Here is a 19,003-nt window from a genome sequence, read left to right as displayed (position 1 = left end):
ATTTTGATGGCTGTATATATAAATAAAGGTCTTACTTGGATTACAGAAGGTGTGTGAATTATTTTTGAGTTTGTAGTTTTCCCAAACCTACCAAAAATATATTATACATATCTCTAGCCATGTCTTGGCCTCCCAGGTTTGCCATTTACTTGGAGACTTTAATGGGCTGAATTTTAAACTTGGTTTTTGCCCACGGCCAGAGTCCGTGTCCTTGTAAGGGTATACATAAAGAAGGTCAAAACAGATACACTAAACTCCCACTCATCTGTCTTGGTCTTCCTTAGTGTTCACTTGGTATAGGAACAGTGTTTTCTGTCATAATTTTAATCTCTTGTCCACTCTTGCCTCCCATCTTCACCCTCCCTCTTCAATCTTAGGCAGTCTTTAATTCCTCATGCTTTTTTTTATTCTTCTCTCTCTTCGTGTTCCTTTTCTTTTCCTCAATCTTTTATCCATTCTGATGGATCTTCTTGCAGGGGATCACTTAGGTCCGCTTTTTAAAAGCAGCATGAGTTAAACGTGCTTCATTTTTCTCCCTAACTGGGTCATTTGTATTTATTTACTTGTCTTATTATTGACGCCTGCCTTAACTAGAGAGAACAAAAATGCCTTTTAAGCGGGAACCGGCACCCTCCCCTTAACCCTGTTAACCCCAGAAAGGACCCAAATGATGATAAATAGACAATGTGGTGACTGGGAACGTAATCAGTGGAGGCTGAGTGTAATCCATACTGTCAATGGAGCTGCATTTGTTGCTTCTGTCTCTGATTGGTGTATGAGCAATGGAAGGAGTCACACATGATTTATTATGTGAGATGTGATCAAATTGAACCATAACATTGTTTTCTCTTATTCTTTTTTTTTATTTGTTCTGCTATATTAAACAATAAGCTTCTGATACAATAAGCAAACCTATATGAATAGAAATCTTTCAAGAATCGGCTTTAAACTTTACTGCAAAAGTGTTCTTTCCTCATTAAAACCAGCCTAAATGCCATTTGATGTGATTTTTTTTGTTCTTTTCAAAGAGATGACAGGTAATATTTGAAAACAAATGTAGATCAAGAGCCATGTTTAGGGCTTTTTTTAAAGCCACTATAACTTTCTATACATAACCTTCTTTGTTTACAAACAAGCTGTTTGGTTCTCATGGAACATGTCATCTCAGCCCTTCATCAACAAACGCTCTCCCAAACTGGTTAAAAATAAGTTGACTGCACATCATACCAAGATCTTATGATGGTCTGTGTTTGTCTAATTTGTTTTCAGTTTTAAAACTTCTGGGCAGGCACTGGAGAACAGCTTGATGAGATACCACCTTCTACTATGGCCTAGATTCATTAATCATTTCTTCTCCAGCCTCCCCCACTGGATTGTTTCTTTTTGAGTCAAGAAATATTGTTCAGTCCAATAATTCATAACTCAGGATGTGGGTACATTCTCCACAATATGTGCCAAGTTAGGCAAACGCATCTTATGTTTATCGGTCAGTTTACCTTTTCTTTGTTGGTAGATTATTTTTTAATGCTATATATTATCGTAAGTTTGTGTTTGTTTGCAAAACAAATGTTTGTTTCAACAACCATGCGCGACCATATACAGAGGTTATAGTCCTCAATGCGGCCGTCCTGGGTTCGAGTCCTGGACCCGGAGACATTTGCCGAATATCTCCCCCACTCTCTGCCCCTCTTTCCTGTCTGCCTACTGTCAAAAAATGAAAAATAAAGGCCTCTAGTCTCGAAAAAACAAAACAAATCTCTTTAACAATAACTGCCTGTTCATTACTTAAGCCATTTTAGATGGAATGGGTTTGTGAACACACATCGTTTTAATTTACTTTTATTCATTTTCTTCTTACTTGAGGGTAGCATTTGAAAACTCCTTCTTCCAAAACATTCATGCCAACACCCAGAATAAGGGGTTTTCAAAAGATTTAACTGGGATACTGTTCAGTGAATATTGATGGTAGATGAAAAAATACAAACCGCCAATTTGTATAATTGAAGTTTGCTCACAGAACCTTTCTTAAACATTTCAGGGAATCAACTTACCCATGATAAAGTTGGCTGTAGTCAGCAGTGACTTTATGTAGTGCAATTGCACCACTAAACAGCACACATTTAATTGGATTCAATGATAGATAAATGTAAGTTTATTAATGGTGTCATGGAACGGTGGTTAAAATCATTCAAACCACAACAGTAACACTCCCAACTACACTGTCAGTTTTGAGGTTTGCAAACATCCTGGATTAGTTTACAGTTTTCACAAAATATATAAATTTTTATCCCAAGTCTATTATTTTTCTGATACTGACAAACAGTAGCCCATCCCTACTTCCAGTCGGGGATAAAAACGCATGTTTTCTGAAGTCGGAATTCTAACTGCAGAGGTTGGAGGTTGCCTGAGTGCCTTTAGTTCAGTATCCAGTATGGCTGCCACGTGTATAAAACATAGTGAAGTTGCAGGTATAAACTATTTATTGTTTAGCACCTCTTATGGTTTGTATCTCAATAAAGCAGTGCCGCACAGTACTATACAAACTCTATTTGGCAATATGTTTTTTCACTATTTGATTACCACTGTTACCAAAAATGGAGAGAAGATGTTATCATCTTGTATTGCAGCCACTTGTTGGCTGCATAACAATTACATTGCTGTGCAAACCTTTGCATAGCAAATCGCACTGGTATTCTAACTTCCAACTATAAACAAACACTAAAACCTGGGTACGATGTTGTGTCCAGATCTGAGGTGTGACTTCAGAGGCAAATCTAACACTATATTAATCTTACTGGAGCTAGCTGGCCTTACTGTTACTTAGAAGATTAGAGTTGAGTGGTGAAACCTGCCCAATAAAATCTCATTAGTTCATGGGCTGTGAAGTTTCCTTCACACTTCTTACATAGAATTATCCTCAGCTTGATTTGATGGTACACACTAAAGGGCAATCTCAGCGTGGTCCTACCTAATATTGGATTTAAAATATTATTTATGTAGATCAGGATGATCTAAATACTCTGTTAGCCTAGATAGGACTGTTTATCGGTGAAGTACGCGCTGGAATGAGTTCACAAAGAGGGAAAACTATTGGGGGGGAAATAAGTTTAAATGAGGAAAATGCTTTTCCACTCTGCTGTTGAATTGATATTTAATGTGGAAAATCGAAACATTTAATGACAAAGAAAAAAACATCTCCATTCCTCTGTCTTTTAAACCGCAAGCAATCAGTCTGAACTACAGAGACACAATTCAGACTTTTCTAGTGGTGCTTCGTCTTTTGTCAAAATTCATTCAATCGTTCATTATTTCATGTCTCTCAATCCTTTTCTTCCAGAGACCCTTTAATGCCATCCACTGCTAGGGTTGGTAGCATCTTTTTTGTCCCTGTCTCAAGAGTTGCAGCCCTTTGGCTCACCATCTGTTTAGAGCTGTGATGTTCCTGAGATTATGACAAATGACCATGTGCAGTCACACACTTGTCTCGCCCTATCGAAGCCTGCTCTATCATTAACAGAGATCTATGAATTTCATTTTAAAGTCCGATGTCAGAGCAGATGCATGTCATGGTCGATATATGTTGGTTAGAGAAGTAGATTAGTGCTATTCCTTGTATAGTCTATTGGTTAAACATGTTCAGATTGAAAGGAAATCCAGACATGAATTTTAGGTTGTGCCAATGCACATGCTCGATTTGTTCTTTACAGGATGTACACTTAGATATAAGCCTATTAGAATATGGTCCCTCTGAGGAAATATTCTGACGTACAGCGGGAGGCTTGAAAAAGGACACTAGTAAATGATATAGGGACCCCTTGAGGACGGAGGAATGTATTTAGAAAGAAGAAAGAGCCGCTGGTATGTTATTCTTTATTGCATGTACAGTGGGGAGAACAAGTATTTCATACACTGCCGATTTTGCAGGTTTTCCCACTTGCAAAGCATGTAGAAGTCTTTAGTGTTTATCATAGGTACTCTTCAGCGGTGATGGAATTTAAAACAAAAATCCAGAAAATCACATTGTGGGATTTTTAATTAATTTTCATTTTATTGCATGACATAAGTATTTCATGCATCAGAAAAACAAAGCTTAATGTTTGGTACAGAAACCTTTGTTTGCAATTACAGATATCAGACGTTTCCTGTAGTTCTTGACGAGGTTTGCACACACTGCAGCAGGGATTTTGGACCACTCCTTCATACAGATCTTCTCCAGATCCTTCAAGTTTTGGGGCTGTCACTGGGCTATATATACTTTCTGCTCCCTCCAAAGATTTTGATTGGGTACAGGTCTGGAGACTGGCCAGGCCACTCCAGGACCTTGAGATGCTTCTTAAGGATCCACTCCTTAGTTACCCTGGCTGTCGGGTCGTTGTCATGCTGGAAGACCCAGCCACGACCCATCTTCAATGCCCTTACTGAGGGAAGGAGGTTGTTGGCTAAGATCTCTCGATGGATGTCCTTATCCATCCTCCCCTAAATACGATGCAGTCGTCCCGTCCCCAAAGAATGATTTTTCCAACTCCATGCCTCACGGTAGGGATGGTGTTCTTGGGGTTGTACTCATCCTTCCTCTTCCTCCAAACACAGCGAGTGGAGTTTAGACCAAAAAGCTCTATCTTTGTTTCATCGGACCACATGACCTTCTCCCTACCTCCTCTGGATCATCCAGGAGGTTATTGGCAAACGTCAGAGGGGCCTTGACGTGTGCTGGATTGAGCTGAGGGACCTTGCATTCGCTGCAGGATTATAATCCATGGCAGCATAGTGTGTTACTAATGGTCTTCTTTGAGATTGTGGTCCCAGCTCTCTTAAGGTCATTGACTAGGTCCTGCCATGCAGTTCTGGAAAGATCCTTCACCTTCCTAATGATCATTGATGCCCTAGGAGGTGAGATCTTGCATCATCTTGAACTTCTTCCATTTTCTTATAATTGCTCCAACAGTAGTTACCTTCTCACCAAGCTGCTTGGCTATTTTCCTGTAGCCCATCCCAGCCTTGTGCAGGTCTACTATTTTATCGCTGATGTCCTTACAGAGCTCTCTGATCTTGGCCATTGTGGAGAGGTTGGAGTTTGTTTGATTGAGTGTGTGGACAGGTGTCTTTTGTACAGATAACGAGTTCAAACAGGTGCAGTTAATACAGGTAATGAGTGGAGAAAAGGAGGGCTTCTTAAAGAAGAACTAACAGGCCTGTGAGAGCCGGGATTCTTACTGGTTGTTAGGTGATCAAATACTTGTTATGCAATAAAATGCTAATTAATTACTTAAAAATCACATGTGATTTTCTAGATTTTTGGTTTAGATTCCATTACTCACAGTTGAAGTAAACTTGTAAAGTGGAACCCTTTCAGGCCTTTGTAATGTTTTGGCTTCTCCCTCTGATTTCACTGTTCTCTTCTAAGGAAACTTGACAAAAACATTCAGTCAGATCCAGGAATTGACTTTTCTTTCATGCGTTTCAATATTACTCTTTCTTTTAAAATCAACAACCCTTAATGGGTTTGTCATGCATTTTCCTGTTAGTATTTGTTAAATACATTGGTAATATTAGTTGCCCTATAGTGCTTTTTATTGCAGTGGAACATCTGCATTGTGACTACCCACTGGCAGGGTTTATTCTTTTGACTTCCTCTTTTCTTTGTGATTTATGACATGCTTAGAAACACTAATATAGACACGTAAACCAACCTCTGCCTCCCTTTTATTATTTTGTTCTATCAATAGATCAGGGATACAGGGATTTTGTGTGTCTGTATGGGTGCATGTGTGTATTGGGTTATACGAGGAGTTGTAATGGAGACCTTTACTGCTACTGATGGCAATAAGTCGAAACCCCGTATGACTGTTTAGATTTACTGTTTCGAGGGTAAAGGGGCGCAGAGCACGCACTTAAACTCGCACAGTGCAAATAATACATCGTATATGGTGGGATGACTGTATTTATTTTGGTGTCTGCTGCCACATGCAGTTTTATTAGGCATGCCATGAATCTCTTTTTAGTTTAGGACAAGGAATAGAGAACATGGAAAATAAAGATGAGACTGAATCAGGTGGTTGAAACAGAGCACCGTAAATTGTTATCATAGTTTGAATTTTGAGGTGCTGAACATTCTTTTTCAAGAAATGAGAACCTATTATATAAGTTAATTTAAAAATTCGATGAAATAATTTGAAAGTAAAATAATGAAGGAAGCAGGAAAACAAAGCTTCCTCATCTGCTCATCTCCTTGTGGCAGGACAACTGGATTTCATGTGACCATTGATGAAGTTTAGATCTGGGCTTTCAAAATCCAGAAGTTTGCTCAAGCATAGCGGTCTTAAAAATGTATTTTCCCTTTTTAGATAAACACATTAACCTTAACAAAAGCTGAAATTATAAAAGAAGGAAAAACCAGAGAGATTAAAATGTTGAACATGCCTCCGGCCCCCACTCCTCCTTTATTTCCGTTACACCACGTAAACATAATTAAATGAAACTTTTTTTGCTCTGGGAACCTGATATGGTGTCCTGGTTTATGAATGCCTCGCAGCTTAGCTTACATAGGAACTGGATCAGTCATAATTGTTTTGTAATATTATTTGTAAGAAAACTTTAAAATTTCTAAAGTGGCAGAAATTGCTATGCATCAGTCCTTAAATGAGATACTGTTGCCACATAAAGCTTACGTTTGGCCTTTTCTACAATGGTGTACGTTGACCTTAAAAAGTAAAGCAGCATTAAAGGGTAATTATTTGTCATATTTTGAAATAAAAATAACTGAATGAAAAATAACTTCTGCAATTTTTTGAACATTTAAAGAAATCACAAAAATAAGGCTGGTGATTTCATAATTTAATGTGTCTGTTTTTGTGATTGTCTCAATCTGTTCCGTAATCCTGCTGCAGTCACATAGAAAATGACATGAGAGCATTTAATGTAAAAATGAGGAGGAAGGAGGGGAGGTTATAGTCACTTTGCACCGGCTGTGTGCTGTTGGTAGGAGGAACTTAATGTTAATCTTAATGATAGAGGATCCAACATTGTGCCACAGTGTGTGTGACAGTGTTATTGTCTCTGTGATTAACTCAGACACATTCGCAGCCCTTTCCCCCGAGAGAGAACCGGAGATTAAGCATAAATAGAAGTACCTCTGTTTAGTTTTTCATCAAGAAATGGTCTTTATTTCAGTCCACCCTCTTTTTCTCTCACTGCCTACCCTTCTCTCCATTTCTCCCTTTCTTTCTGTCTCTCTCCGGGGCCATTACTGGTGATAAACACGGCGGTTTGTATCAGCAGGATGCACCTGGCATTAACGGGAATGCTTAAGAAAGTAATTAGTGCGCTTTTGTGGCTCCTCTCGTTCCTGTAGATGCCCATAGGCGGTGTAATAAATGAGCGCCAGGATCCATAGGAATAGGATGGCAGCGATGTCTGCCAGCACTGTTGTCATCGTTCAGCCCCCCGACACAGAGCGATGGTCTTGTCATGCATTCTGGCAAACGACTGAATCTCGCTTTGATAGATCCACAAATGCAAAACCTTTTCCACTCCCAGCAGCGTAATGTTCTAGGCTGCACTGCAAGAGGCAGATGTTGGGTGTTATTTAAGTTATAGAGCTGCTCCAGGACCAAAATCAAAGAAATTGTCCTATGTTTTAGGACACGTATTTATTCCCTTTTTCTGTTTCCAGACAGGTATTACATCCTTAGGTTTAAGATGAAGCAGTAAAGCTGGAAGCAGATTTGCTTAGCTTAGCTTAAAGACTGAAGAGTGAGAAAGCAGAAATGCAAATGGCGGCATTCACTCAGACTGCTTTCAAAACTGGTCTACACAGAAAGAAAAAAGAAAGAGATCTTCAATTGACTGTTTAGGCCAAAACCTAAAAATAACACGTGCCTGATGCATCTGCTTGTTGAAGGTTTGGAGACGAGCCCTCATATGAGGCTTCATGAAAAAGACTGCATATAGATTTTTTTTGCAACACTCCAAGCAATTAAGGCCATGTGGGAAAGGCGCATACGTACACATCTTCATTGCAACAGCTTCCTGCTGTATTGCACCCTAGGTAATGACCCATGCAACCAATCCCACACTTTGTATCCACCAGGGGGGTAATTTCTCTCTCCAGGATGCAAATCAAACATCTGATTCTGACTATGGGGGCTTGGCTTCATCGCCCAATATTCCTTTGAGATGTCCAGAGTTGCTGGCAGGCAAAATCCCTTTGCCTTTCACACCCATTCAAGGCGCGCCTAGTGAGGCAGATGCTGTGTCCTGAGCACTCATGTGAGCAAAGCGATGACACCACTATTAGCATAATAGGCCAAGAGGCATCTGCATGCGTAGTCATTATGGATTTTTATGGGGTGTGTGAACAGAGGGACAAAAGCACTTTTGCTGTGCAAGACACCAGTGTGGGTGGGATATCTCAGTGCTTGGATTGGTTAAAACATCTCACTCCTGCATACATTTAATCCAGAAGTCCATTTTAAGCACATTGTATGTTATTGTATCTACTTTACAGTGTAAAACATGTTTTCGACATTTTGAGGATTTTCACACAAGCAATATCCCAATCTTTGAACTCCTCATAGAGCTGATCAGCCCATCATTTGAAAATCAAGTAGACTAAATCCAACTGAGAATCTATGGGAAATTGCTGTCTAGATTCTCGCTATCCAATCTTATTGACCTTGAACTTTGTTGCATAATATTTGGCAAAATATGTAGCTTCTACTGGGTCAAACCTAGTTGAGATGAAAACCAAATAAAATTAATACCGTTTGTGGTTGCAACTTGGTCAGATGTAAAAACAATCTAAAGAAATTAGTATTTTTGCAAGGCAGTGTATCATTTGTAATAACATGCATTATATTCCATAATCTTTATTAGGGGCAGATGATACTTAAGGAACGACTAACACATTGTAACATAAAGTGATGTGTTACCTGCAGTATCAACAGACATATTTCCATAAAACAGCTTTTATTTAAATGCCAAAAGATGGTGTTTTGTATGTAAAGCTGCTAAGTTGCTCTCAGCTAGACGTTCCCAAATGTTGGCTTTGTCCAAATGAACTATCAGTTATTTGTAATAAGAGTTTTTAAAGATCCTCATGAGTAGGAGGAGAGACTACTTTGCCAGAATATTGAGAAGATTGGGTAATAATTAGAATCTCATCAGTATTGTCATTACCTTCTCACATTCAAGACCTTGTGCAGCTTAGAAAGCTTTCCTCTGAATTATATATTTAATATCAGAACCCCTACTCAGTGCACTAATGTATCTCATTTTTTTGTGGGATGAAGTTATTTTTTTAGATCCCCCCCTGGCCTCTCTGGCAATATGTAGTGCAAACAGCAGGCTGTGGACCTTTGACCTTACTTGCAGCAAATATTGTTGCAGGTTCTTGCCTCAGGTCTTTCAAGCTGAAATGATAGTAATAATAAAAAGGGGCGCACCCACAGACAAACACACACACACACACTCACTGTTATCTGCAATGTAGCTTGGTGAGCTCTAACTACCTAAGCTCTCTTCTGATTAAATTAAAGATTTAATATCCAAATCAATATATTTTTATTCCACATTTATGATCCATCTTTAATTGATCGCCCTTTGCATAATGTTTATTTTGGCTTTGCTTTTTCTTTAAAGTCCGTTAGCCTCTTCTTGGATCGTACCCTCATCTAACTAACCTGTTAAAACTGTTTTCCTCTTTCACTCTCTTTATTTTTTCTTTTCACCCCTTGCAGGAGGTATGAAGTGTATCCAGTGTGTGGAGACCTTCAGGGCCAAATCCTGGGCTGCTACAAAGACAACGCTGGAAAAACCCTGAACTGCTCCAACATAGCAGCTCTTTACCTGCAGTGTATTAACAATGCCAAACAGGTGTGTATTCCCTAAAGTAAGTGGTTTATTTTAGAACATTTCTCTTATCTCAACCTGGCCTGATTTCAGATGAGATTTAATTTATTTGATTTCCACTTGTTTCATACCGCTATTATGCTTACTAACTTGTTTAATATTATTTACAATGCCATTATGCATCATGCATATATCACAAAAACGTTAAGTCATTAGTATGTTTTTATAAATTCGCTGTCTCCCTTTTTTTTTGTTCTATCTGTCTTATATGCACCTGTATTTATTGTAATAAGATGTCTAAAAAGCTTTAAATAAATTTGTTTTTTACTCCAGTAGTGTTATCACACAGTGGGAATGTTAGAATTTTAGAACATTTATTCAGTAGGAATGGAAAAAGCACATTCAAGAAATAATTGTAATTTTTAACAAACAACAATTAAAAAATCTGTTGTATTTTGTCATAAAATCTGTAATTGCATGCAGCTTAAAAAAAAAACAAGTACTTCTCTAAAAAAACTCACTAAAGGATGCTTCATTATAATAATTGCATTCAAAAAGGCAACTGTGTTGCAAAACATTTCACAGTAAGTGCATTTAGTCGTATTTTAAAATGTAAAAAGCATTGGTGGATAATTTGTCATTCTCACAGGATGAGTTATTCTCATCACAGTAACTTTTTAAAACCAGTCTGATAACTGCTCATCCCTGTTGTGTAGATTTTTGTAAGTCACAAAATGTCTACAAGAAAATAGCTACAGATTAGGCCTGCACATTGCATCACAAAGTTATTGTTATCACAATATCTCTGTATGCAAAATGCATATTGCGAAGAACTCCAAGGACTGTAATAGTTACTACCCCATTATTTAAGTACCATGCATTCAGGGAGTCTGTGGCTGTAATATATTTAGGGACTCTTGTTATTTAATCCTGCATAAAAAGTGTTTACTGGTTAAGCAGTGGTCAAGCCATTAAGAAACTACAATTACATTTTTCAGTGCTAAAAGAGCAGACATTGTCCATCGTTTTAGATAAAATGTCATTGTTAAGGCAGTAATAAGGAATCTTATATTGAATTTTCGTTATTGTCCAGAAGCTGGATAGACTTGTTATCTGGGATGTTTGCTATGAACCCAAAGCAGAGAGACCATGACACTTTTTACTGTTTTGGTTACTTATTGTAAGTCATATCGTTATCGCAACATTGAACAATATTTTCACATGACACATGTTTCTCTAATACTGTGCAGCCTTACCACTGATGTTGATCTTTGCACCATGTATAGAGCAGAGGATGATACAACTACTACAACAAAAAAAGACTGACTTATTTTACACAACTTTTCCAGAGGTGACAATAAATGTGGAGGGCACTATAAATTAGTGTAATTTCTAACTCTGTGAAAATCCAGGTAATTCAACATAAGGTTAAAGTAGTAAATTCAGCTTATTTATTTTACAGCTCTTTAAGATAACCATTTTTTCCCTTTCAAAAGAATGACAAGCATGTGCACGCACCTTCATGGACCAGTAACATGTAAGTTGTGGCATTTTCAGTCTGTTAGAGCAGGTTTCTGTTTAGTCGAGTGTGAATTAATAAGTAGTGTCATTTGTCTATTAGCTACATAGTATTTAAGAGGCCTCTAAGCTGTATCTCATAGGTACAGAGTATTCCCTCTGTAAAAGTCAAAATTTATACCCATGAAACCTTTTTTGTTACATTTTTACTTTGCAACCACATACTCAAATGTATTTAATTAGGATTTTATGTGATATACTAACAAAAAGTGGTGAATATTTCTGAAGTGGAAGGAAAATGATAAGTGGTTTTCTACATGTTTGGCAGATTTTAAATAGTTTTCAGCCTCCCTGAGTCAGTACTTTGCAGAACCACCTAACAGAGGAATTACAGCTGCAAATCTTTTTGGGGTATGTCCCTACCAGCTTTGCACATTTAGAGATATAAACTTTTCCCCGTTTTTATTTATTTATTTATTTTATAAGAGCAGATGTGAAAAGCAGTTGTATGGTAAATGGCCTGCACTTGTATAACTATTTTTCAACACTACAATCAGTCATTCACCCATTCATACACACATTCACACACTGACAGTGGTAGACTACATTGTAGCCACAGCTGTCCTGCAGCAGACTGACAGTAGTGGGACTGCCATATAGCTGGTGCCACCAGGCCCTCTGACCACCATCAGCAGGCAAAGTGGGTGAAGTGTCTTGCCTAAGAGCACAATGACTGACATGGACGGAGGGGGCTTCGAACCTGCACCCCACCAGTTAGCGGACAAAATCCTACCCATTCTCAGTTGGATTAAGGTCTCCACTTTGCCTGGGCCATTCGATCATTTTCTCGTGTACTAAACCAGCTACCACATCCATGACCACACTATGATGCTGCCACCACCACCATGTTTCACAATGTGGATATTGTGTACAGAGTTATTAGCACTATTAGTGTCCCACCAAACAGAGTTTTGCATGTAGTTTCCTCTTACCAGAACACCTTCCACAGTTATGAGGTATCCCCTCCCTGGCTTGTAGCAAACTGGAAATGGGATTTCTTATGGCTTTCATGTTGCCACTGAAAGTGGGATTAAGAGCAAAAGGTGTTGACAATTGTAAATTTCTAGATGTTTATTTGTAAAGAAAAACGTTTTCGTTCCACTTCCAACTTTATGCATCACTTTGATGTTAGTCTGTTGCATGAAATCCCATTAAACTTTGTGACAAAGTACAGTTAAGTTTCAGGGGTAGTACTTAATACTAGTACTTTTGCAAGGCACTGTAAATTGCACCCTCTTTCCATGCATGCACTTGTGCACCCATTTATAGAACAAACGCTGACTGCTTGCTTTTAGGCAGAATATAATTTCCATGAGGTTACTGGCGCCTGAGTAGAGATGACTAAATAGTCGGTTTGAACCTTACAGTCTATTTCCATAATACCTGCTGACACAGGCGTTGCCTTCAGTGTCTCTGTGTATAGTTTAATGTAATAAGTCCAAGTGAGCAGCAGACGCCACTCGAACACAGCCATCCCATCTTTACCTTCTCTGCTCATTACAAGTACAAATGTTTTTTCCCACCCTTTTCCTCCTACAGTCGAAACAGGTTGGCTCTAGTGATGTTACTCAGGCTGATGTTAACTTGATTCCCCTTTTCTATCACGTTGCCCCCAAAAAGACTCAATTTGCATTCATAGAGCTTTTCTATTAGATTTTTCTGCAACTGCATTGTTTTACCCGGAAATGAGGAAAACTGAATTTTGTGTCTCTCGGTCACTCCTGGGTATTAGTATTAGATCTAAAAGTCAGATGCAGGCACATTTTTAAGCTATACATCATGTAAATTGCCCAGTGATGTTTTATTCATCTCGGGCACGCTTAAGGCAACTACCTGTACGCTCGTCAGAATGCAGCGAGGGTATGCTCGCATTCTGGGTGCTGGGTTATAATCTTGTAAATTGTTTGGAAGTAAGCCGGAGACGGTAAGGTAATCCGCTTGTGTTTATCACCCGGCAGCAATCATGGCACACTCCTGTTCATCTAGGCTTATCTGTCTTAAGACTTGCTTTTAAAGTCATTAGGTGTAAAAGAGACGGTTCTGTGATAAGGCTTTAAAGGAATATTATACAGAATCACACAGCCAACAGAATAAGATGGGAAGGAATGAAGTAGGTTTGATACGAGCTGATGTAGCTTCCTGATTAGGATGTTTTTGTGGCTTTATCATAGCCTAGCAGGAAGCTGCTGCAAGAACAAATGCCAAAGAAAAATCTAAAAGTGACCTCTAACAGTTGGTTCTCATAAGTCAGAGACATTTGGTAGCCTGGCTCAGAGAGTTTTCTCACAACAAAATCGGTTTCCCCTTTAAATCCTAAAGTTGACCAGAACACCCGGCGCCACGGGCACAGATAGCGATGTCCAAGATGCCATATCACTACGGATAGGAACCCAATCCCCAGAAATCTGACTTTCACAATGTTGACCCGTCAACTGGAGACTGTAGCTCTGTCAGCTGTTTGGCCTTTGTTACTGATGATTAGCCTTTTTATCGCAGCAGTCAGTGATAACATTTGGACCCACTTTTGCTCTCCTTTGTGCCCTTCACCCCTCACCACCTCTTCATCCCTTTCTCTCTTCATCCACCATTCCTTCATCCCAAGTCACATTTCTAATGCATTCAGCCCTTAACAGGCTTGATAGCAAACAGTGAGAAAGAGGCAGGGGAGGTACAGATAAAGTCTCTTTTTCTCTCTCTCTCTCTCTCTCTCTCCTTCTCAATGAATAGAAGTTTATCACTGAGGCTGATCTCTCCATCCACTGCTTACCGCCTCATTCCATATTCTTGCTGCATGACTGCCTTTTTTGCTCCCTATCTCTTCCTTCGCCACTTTATTTTTTAGGCTGACCCGTCTGTCTCCCCTGTCAGTTTCCAAAGTCTGAGCAAGATCCCCATCTGTGGTATCGGGTTGTGTTTTATTTGCAGGCACTGGAATGGGAAACTGGTCAGGCATAATCATTAATATATATATCTTTTTTTATAATAGTTTATAAATTCCATGATTATGCTGTTTTAAATCTCAGATGGAGCATCTCTGTGCTTTTAATTTCTTGGAGCTTATGATTATATTTAGGCAGAAGGAATTTAAGTCCTTACAACCCCTACTACTTTTTTTACTTTAGTTTTTCAAAGCAATGTTGGAGCTTTTTCGTCACATTTGCTGAGGCAATTATTTGTAAAAAATAAAATACAAAATTCCTCTGCATTTGGCCTCATCTCTACAGCCGGCCTTGTTTTTTGAAACCCTTTTTGAAGGGTGCATAACAAAACCTTAAAACAAAGTAATCTTTTATAACTGTAGAATCATTTATTGCATTGAAATATGTAGACAAATGCAGTTAGTGAGGGGAAACCCCCATATTAAATCCTTTGTAACACTGTTTTTTACCTTTTACATACAGGGGCTGTCATTAGTCTACACATCGCTGTTAAAATGCCAGATTTTTGTGACGTTAAAAAACTAGACTTGAAGAAATCCTGTCAAGACACTGCACACTGTAAACAAATACTTTGTTGAGGCATCTTTTGATTCAGTGTCAGCATGCAGTTTTGTTTGGTAGGGAGTTATCTGCCTCCCACATCTTCACTTGGCAATATTTACCTACTCTACCTTATAAACATTGGGGTAGCCCGTTCCCTGGATCTCTTTTTTGGTCATTAGTAATCTTTAAGCTTGCCCTCATTAAATCATATTTTTGTTGATTGGGATGCAGTCCAATCTGATATTATAAAATGAAATCCCTCTTCATTTTAAGCTTTCTAGCTGAAGGTTTTGGGTCTGTTTTTTTTTTTTAGGTGATTTCATCCACCTTGACAAAAACCTCAGTTCCATCTGAGTGAGGGTAACACAATGCTGCCACCACCATTTCACTGTGGTTATGGTGTTCCTTCGGGAATTTACTGTAGTGTTTTTGTGTGAAAAACACATTATAAAACGGGCCGGTTTAGTTCTTTCAGATCAGAACACATGGTCACACAAGGACTGAGAGATTATAGCTCAGATCAACATGAAAAGTAAAATAAAAATAAAAAAATGTGTCTGTTACATTTATTTTAAAGGGATTGTGGAGCGTACTAACTGTGCTTTCAATAGTAAAGTCTTTTTTCTCCACAAATTAAATTCTCTGCAAATTAAGCGTTTCATTTTTCAGTTTTCTGTGTGCAATAAAAAACTAAATTTCTTACCAGTAAGTTTGGCCAGTAATTTTTATGGATGAGTAGTTGGTAAAGAATACGCTGCAAGCTGGAGTTTGAGTTTTCATGGATTTTGATTTTTTCACTCGAAAGTGTCTTGAGATCAACTTATTTTCAAGATCCTTGTATAAATTTTAACTGGAACCGTCCTGCAGGTGTTTACCCGTAGTTGGTATTGTAGCAGCAACTGTTTTTATCCAATATTTATTTTATGGCTGGTTTAATAGTGTGGGAAATAAACTCAGATTCCTTCAGAGATTTTACAGTGTTATTAAGGTGGTCACTGAGGAACAGAGTATTTTTGTTTCGTCCTTTTTATCTACGTTAGACCGATTCTTTATAGCTCCTGCTTCCTTTTTTCTTCCCTCTCACTCATCTTCTCTCAGGTGTTTTTTCTTGTCACATCTGCCACAGAAGGCTGGTTCAAATGGTTATTGACAGAGAGAGCTGGGGATTTGTGCTTGCACTTATCACTAATATGGAATCCAGTGCTCTTGGGTCCCTTTTCTGCTTCTTGAACTCACTTCATCCGCTTCCTTTTTATTGTACTCTCAGGCTTTCCTCTCTTTTTGTCCTTTTTCATCTGTGAAATAATATCTTCCTCCTCTGTTTTTCTGTTTTGATTTATGTTTTGTTTTGTGCGCTGCTCCTTCTCTGATGCACTCTCCTCTGATTTGTCTACAGAACAAGTTGAGGACTGGGGGATAAAGGATAAAGGAGGAAAAAGGAGGAGCAATTCTGAGTGTATCGGGGGAGTACATATTGATGGACTGACGAACTAAACTAGAGTGGAGAAGGAGAAGAATGAATTGGCACCAAGACAAGCACCTTCAGTACCCTGTGGAGCACCGAACCAGACTAGACTCACAGATCACAACATCCTGAGAGAGAGAAATAGAACATGTGTTTCCTTAGTTTCTACCTTCTTTCCTACTTCTTTTACCCTTTTGTCAATCTCTCCTGTGAGTATGACAAAGAGGCAGTGATGCTGTGTGATGTTTTGGAAACACAGCGTAAGACGCGTAAGACAGAACAACAGGACAGAGCTTGGCCGTCTGCTTTACCTGTAACTGTTGACCACCTCCAGAAAGCCAGCCATCCCTGTCACAGGTCCCTTAGACTGGTCTCCTTTCACTATGACAGAAAAACAAGTGTTTGTGCTAGTAAAAGTCAGTCCTCCTTAGTTCTCCATAATTTAATGTTTTCCTGCTCCTCATGCACTATAATGTACACAAATGCACATAAAAGCATCTGTTACTTCTTTGCATTCGTGTGTTTGACTGTTGTGGTGATTTTCATGTTCTGTATCTGTGTTGAGCTTTTACAAACACCAACACTTGTTTGATAGGAGGAAATAAAAATTAAACAATACAGTCCACTTTTTCAGGTGTTTTAATAAAATGCATTTGTTCTGGTCTGTTGTGGGGATGCAAATTATACATTTTTCCAGAAGTCCTAGTTTTTGCCTATGTTCTCGTTGGCAAACCTTTGTCTGGCTTTTATGTCAGAGTATGGGCTTCCTCCTTGCACACCTCCCATTAGAGTTGAATTTGTGCTCTCTCTTTGTGATTATACAGTCATGTACTATTATATCAACTGTAGCAAGAGTCTGCTGTAGCCCCCATGGTGACATTTAAAGGTTTTTGAACGCTTTTTAGCATCTTGCGGTCCACTTTCAAGGTGTACTTGTATGGGCAGCCAAACCTGGGCATGTTGGCAGTTGTTTTCAGTGTCTTTTCCTTATAGACAATTTTACATACAGCTAACTTCAAATTCTATTGAGCCTCATTTAAATCCTTTATCAGACTCCTAAGCTGCTACAAACTTTTTTTTTTTTCTGAAGGCTCAGACAGCTGTGTGCTTTAGACTTCAACACACATTTAGTTTCAAGCACACCAAACTAAATGTATTCAATTGTATTCATTAAACTGTAACAGATGTTTTAGTTTCACAAACTTTTGCTTGAAACCCCCTTTATTATGTTCCTAGTTGGAATTCTTATAGTAGCCTATGCAACTTTAATTTTTTCCTATTTTATAAAAATGCAATGCTATTTTATTAGACAAATAAGAATGTTCCCAGTCGGAGGCTACAACTTTATTCTCGCCTGTCAGAGCACTTGCATTCTTCCAAACTCCTGCTAGGATTCAACTAAACCAACAAACTCTGCATGTCTCTTGAGTTTTGTCAATTTGGGTTAAAGCGGAGGTAATTCATCGTCTCTTTTAATGGTGTGGATGTGGACACGGCCTGGGTCTGATGTGACCTCAGGAGAGGAGAACTTATCTTAATTCGGCATCAGAAGGAGCAGCTCCGTGATGGACAGGACAAGAGGAGCAGTGTGTGTGTGTGTGTGTGTGTGCGTCCGTCCAAGCAAGCGTGGGATTTGTTGTGACTAATCCGCCTCTGAATGTCAGTCAGCTGTCCTCCTGCTTTTTGACTTTTGGCGTCTCAGAGGGGTTAAGGCTTTGCTTCTTTTGCTCTGTGAGTGTGTGTGTAGGGAGTTTTTTAAAGGTTCCGGATAATGGATTTTGAGGTTCATGGCAGGTGTTTCTCCAAGGAACAGACCAAGTATTTTTTGTCATCTTTCACTTGTTTTCCACCAAACGCATGTCTACACTATCTAAAAATGCACCAAAACTAATCAGTTTAAGATTATATTGAGTTTGTGATTGGATTAAGTACCTTCAATGTGACCTTAAATGCCTTTGAACATCTATAAAAATATGTCACAATAGTTTAGTCTTGTCCCCTCTTTGGAAAAGAAGGAAACCACATTTTTACAAATTCTTCTCACATGATCTATAATACTGGTGCATTAAATACTGGGTTTTATTGATCAAAAAATGACATTTTGGTTGTATTTTTTTCTCCATAAGCTGAGAAAATACATCTACAAAGACCGGCCACTTCAATGAAGGTTTACCACTCATCTGTGTTTTCTCCATTTGTGGATAATGGCTCTCAATTGACTATGGAATAAGCGGTAGAAAATGACTGACTGGCTGGCTCTCAATGTGGTTTGATGGAGTCCCAAAGCCTTAGAAATAGCTGTATAACCCTTTCCCCACTGATGGATGCCATTGCTTTGTTTTTCATCAGTTCTTTAATTTCTTTAGATCAGAGCATGACGTCTTGCCTTTTTAAATCTTTAAGCCTACTTCATGTTGTCAGACAGGTTCCCTTCAAGTACTTTTTTAGTTCAACAGGCCAGGCAGTAATCAGACCTTGGTATGACGGATGAAACTGAACCAAATAATTCTCAAAACAAATGTATATGAGCACAAGTTTATGTTAGCATAGTCTTTCATAAGTTTCTAGGCAAACAAACTAGATAACTCATCTTTAATATTTATTCATAACATGGAAAATATATCAGCTT

At 38.7% G+C, this 19,003-nt stretch overlaps 1 protein-coding gene across 4 annotated transcripts in view; it reads left to right on the top strand.

Moving 5' to 3' along the window:
* chchd3a (coiled-coil-helix-coiled-coil-helix domain containing 3a) overlaps window positions 1–16,341 on the top strand; it is a 103,580-nt gene extending 87,239 nt beyond the window's left edge. For 2 of the 4 annotated variants that reach the window (XM_047390454.1, XM_047390457.1), the window contains exons 8-10: window positions 9,738–9,873; window positions 11,346–11,386; window positions 16,306–16,341. In XM_047390454.1, the coding sequence (XP_047246410.1) occupies window positions 9,738–9,873; window positions 11,346–11,386; window positions 16,306–16,315 (187 nt within the window). In that variant the 3' untranslated portion in view covers window positions 16,316–16,341. Of the gene's footprint in view, window positions 1–9,737; window positions 9,890–11,345; window positions 11,387–16,305 lie in introns of all 4 variants that reach the window. The other 2 variants (XM_047390456.1, XM_047390455.1) reach the window with 2 other exon arrangements.
* Window positions 16,342–19,003: the final 2,662 nt, after the last annotated feature.

The sequence above is a fragment of the Girardinichthys multiradiatus genome, chromosome 17 (genome assembly GCF_021462225.1).
Source record: "Girardinichthys multiradiatus isolate DD_20200921_A chromosome 17, DD_fGirMul_XY1, whole genome shotgun sequence".
Lineage (NCBI taxonomy): Eukaryota > Metazoa > Chordata > Actinopteri > Cyprinodontiformes > Goodeidae > Girardinichthys > Girardinichthys multiradiatus.
Note: the sequence above shows the minus strand (reverse complement) of the source record. Positions and strands in the feature narration are given on the sequence as shown.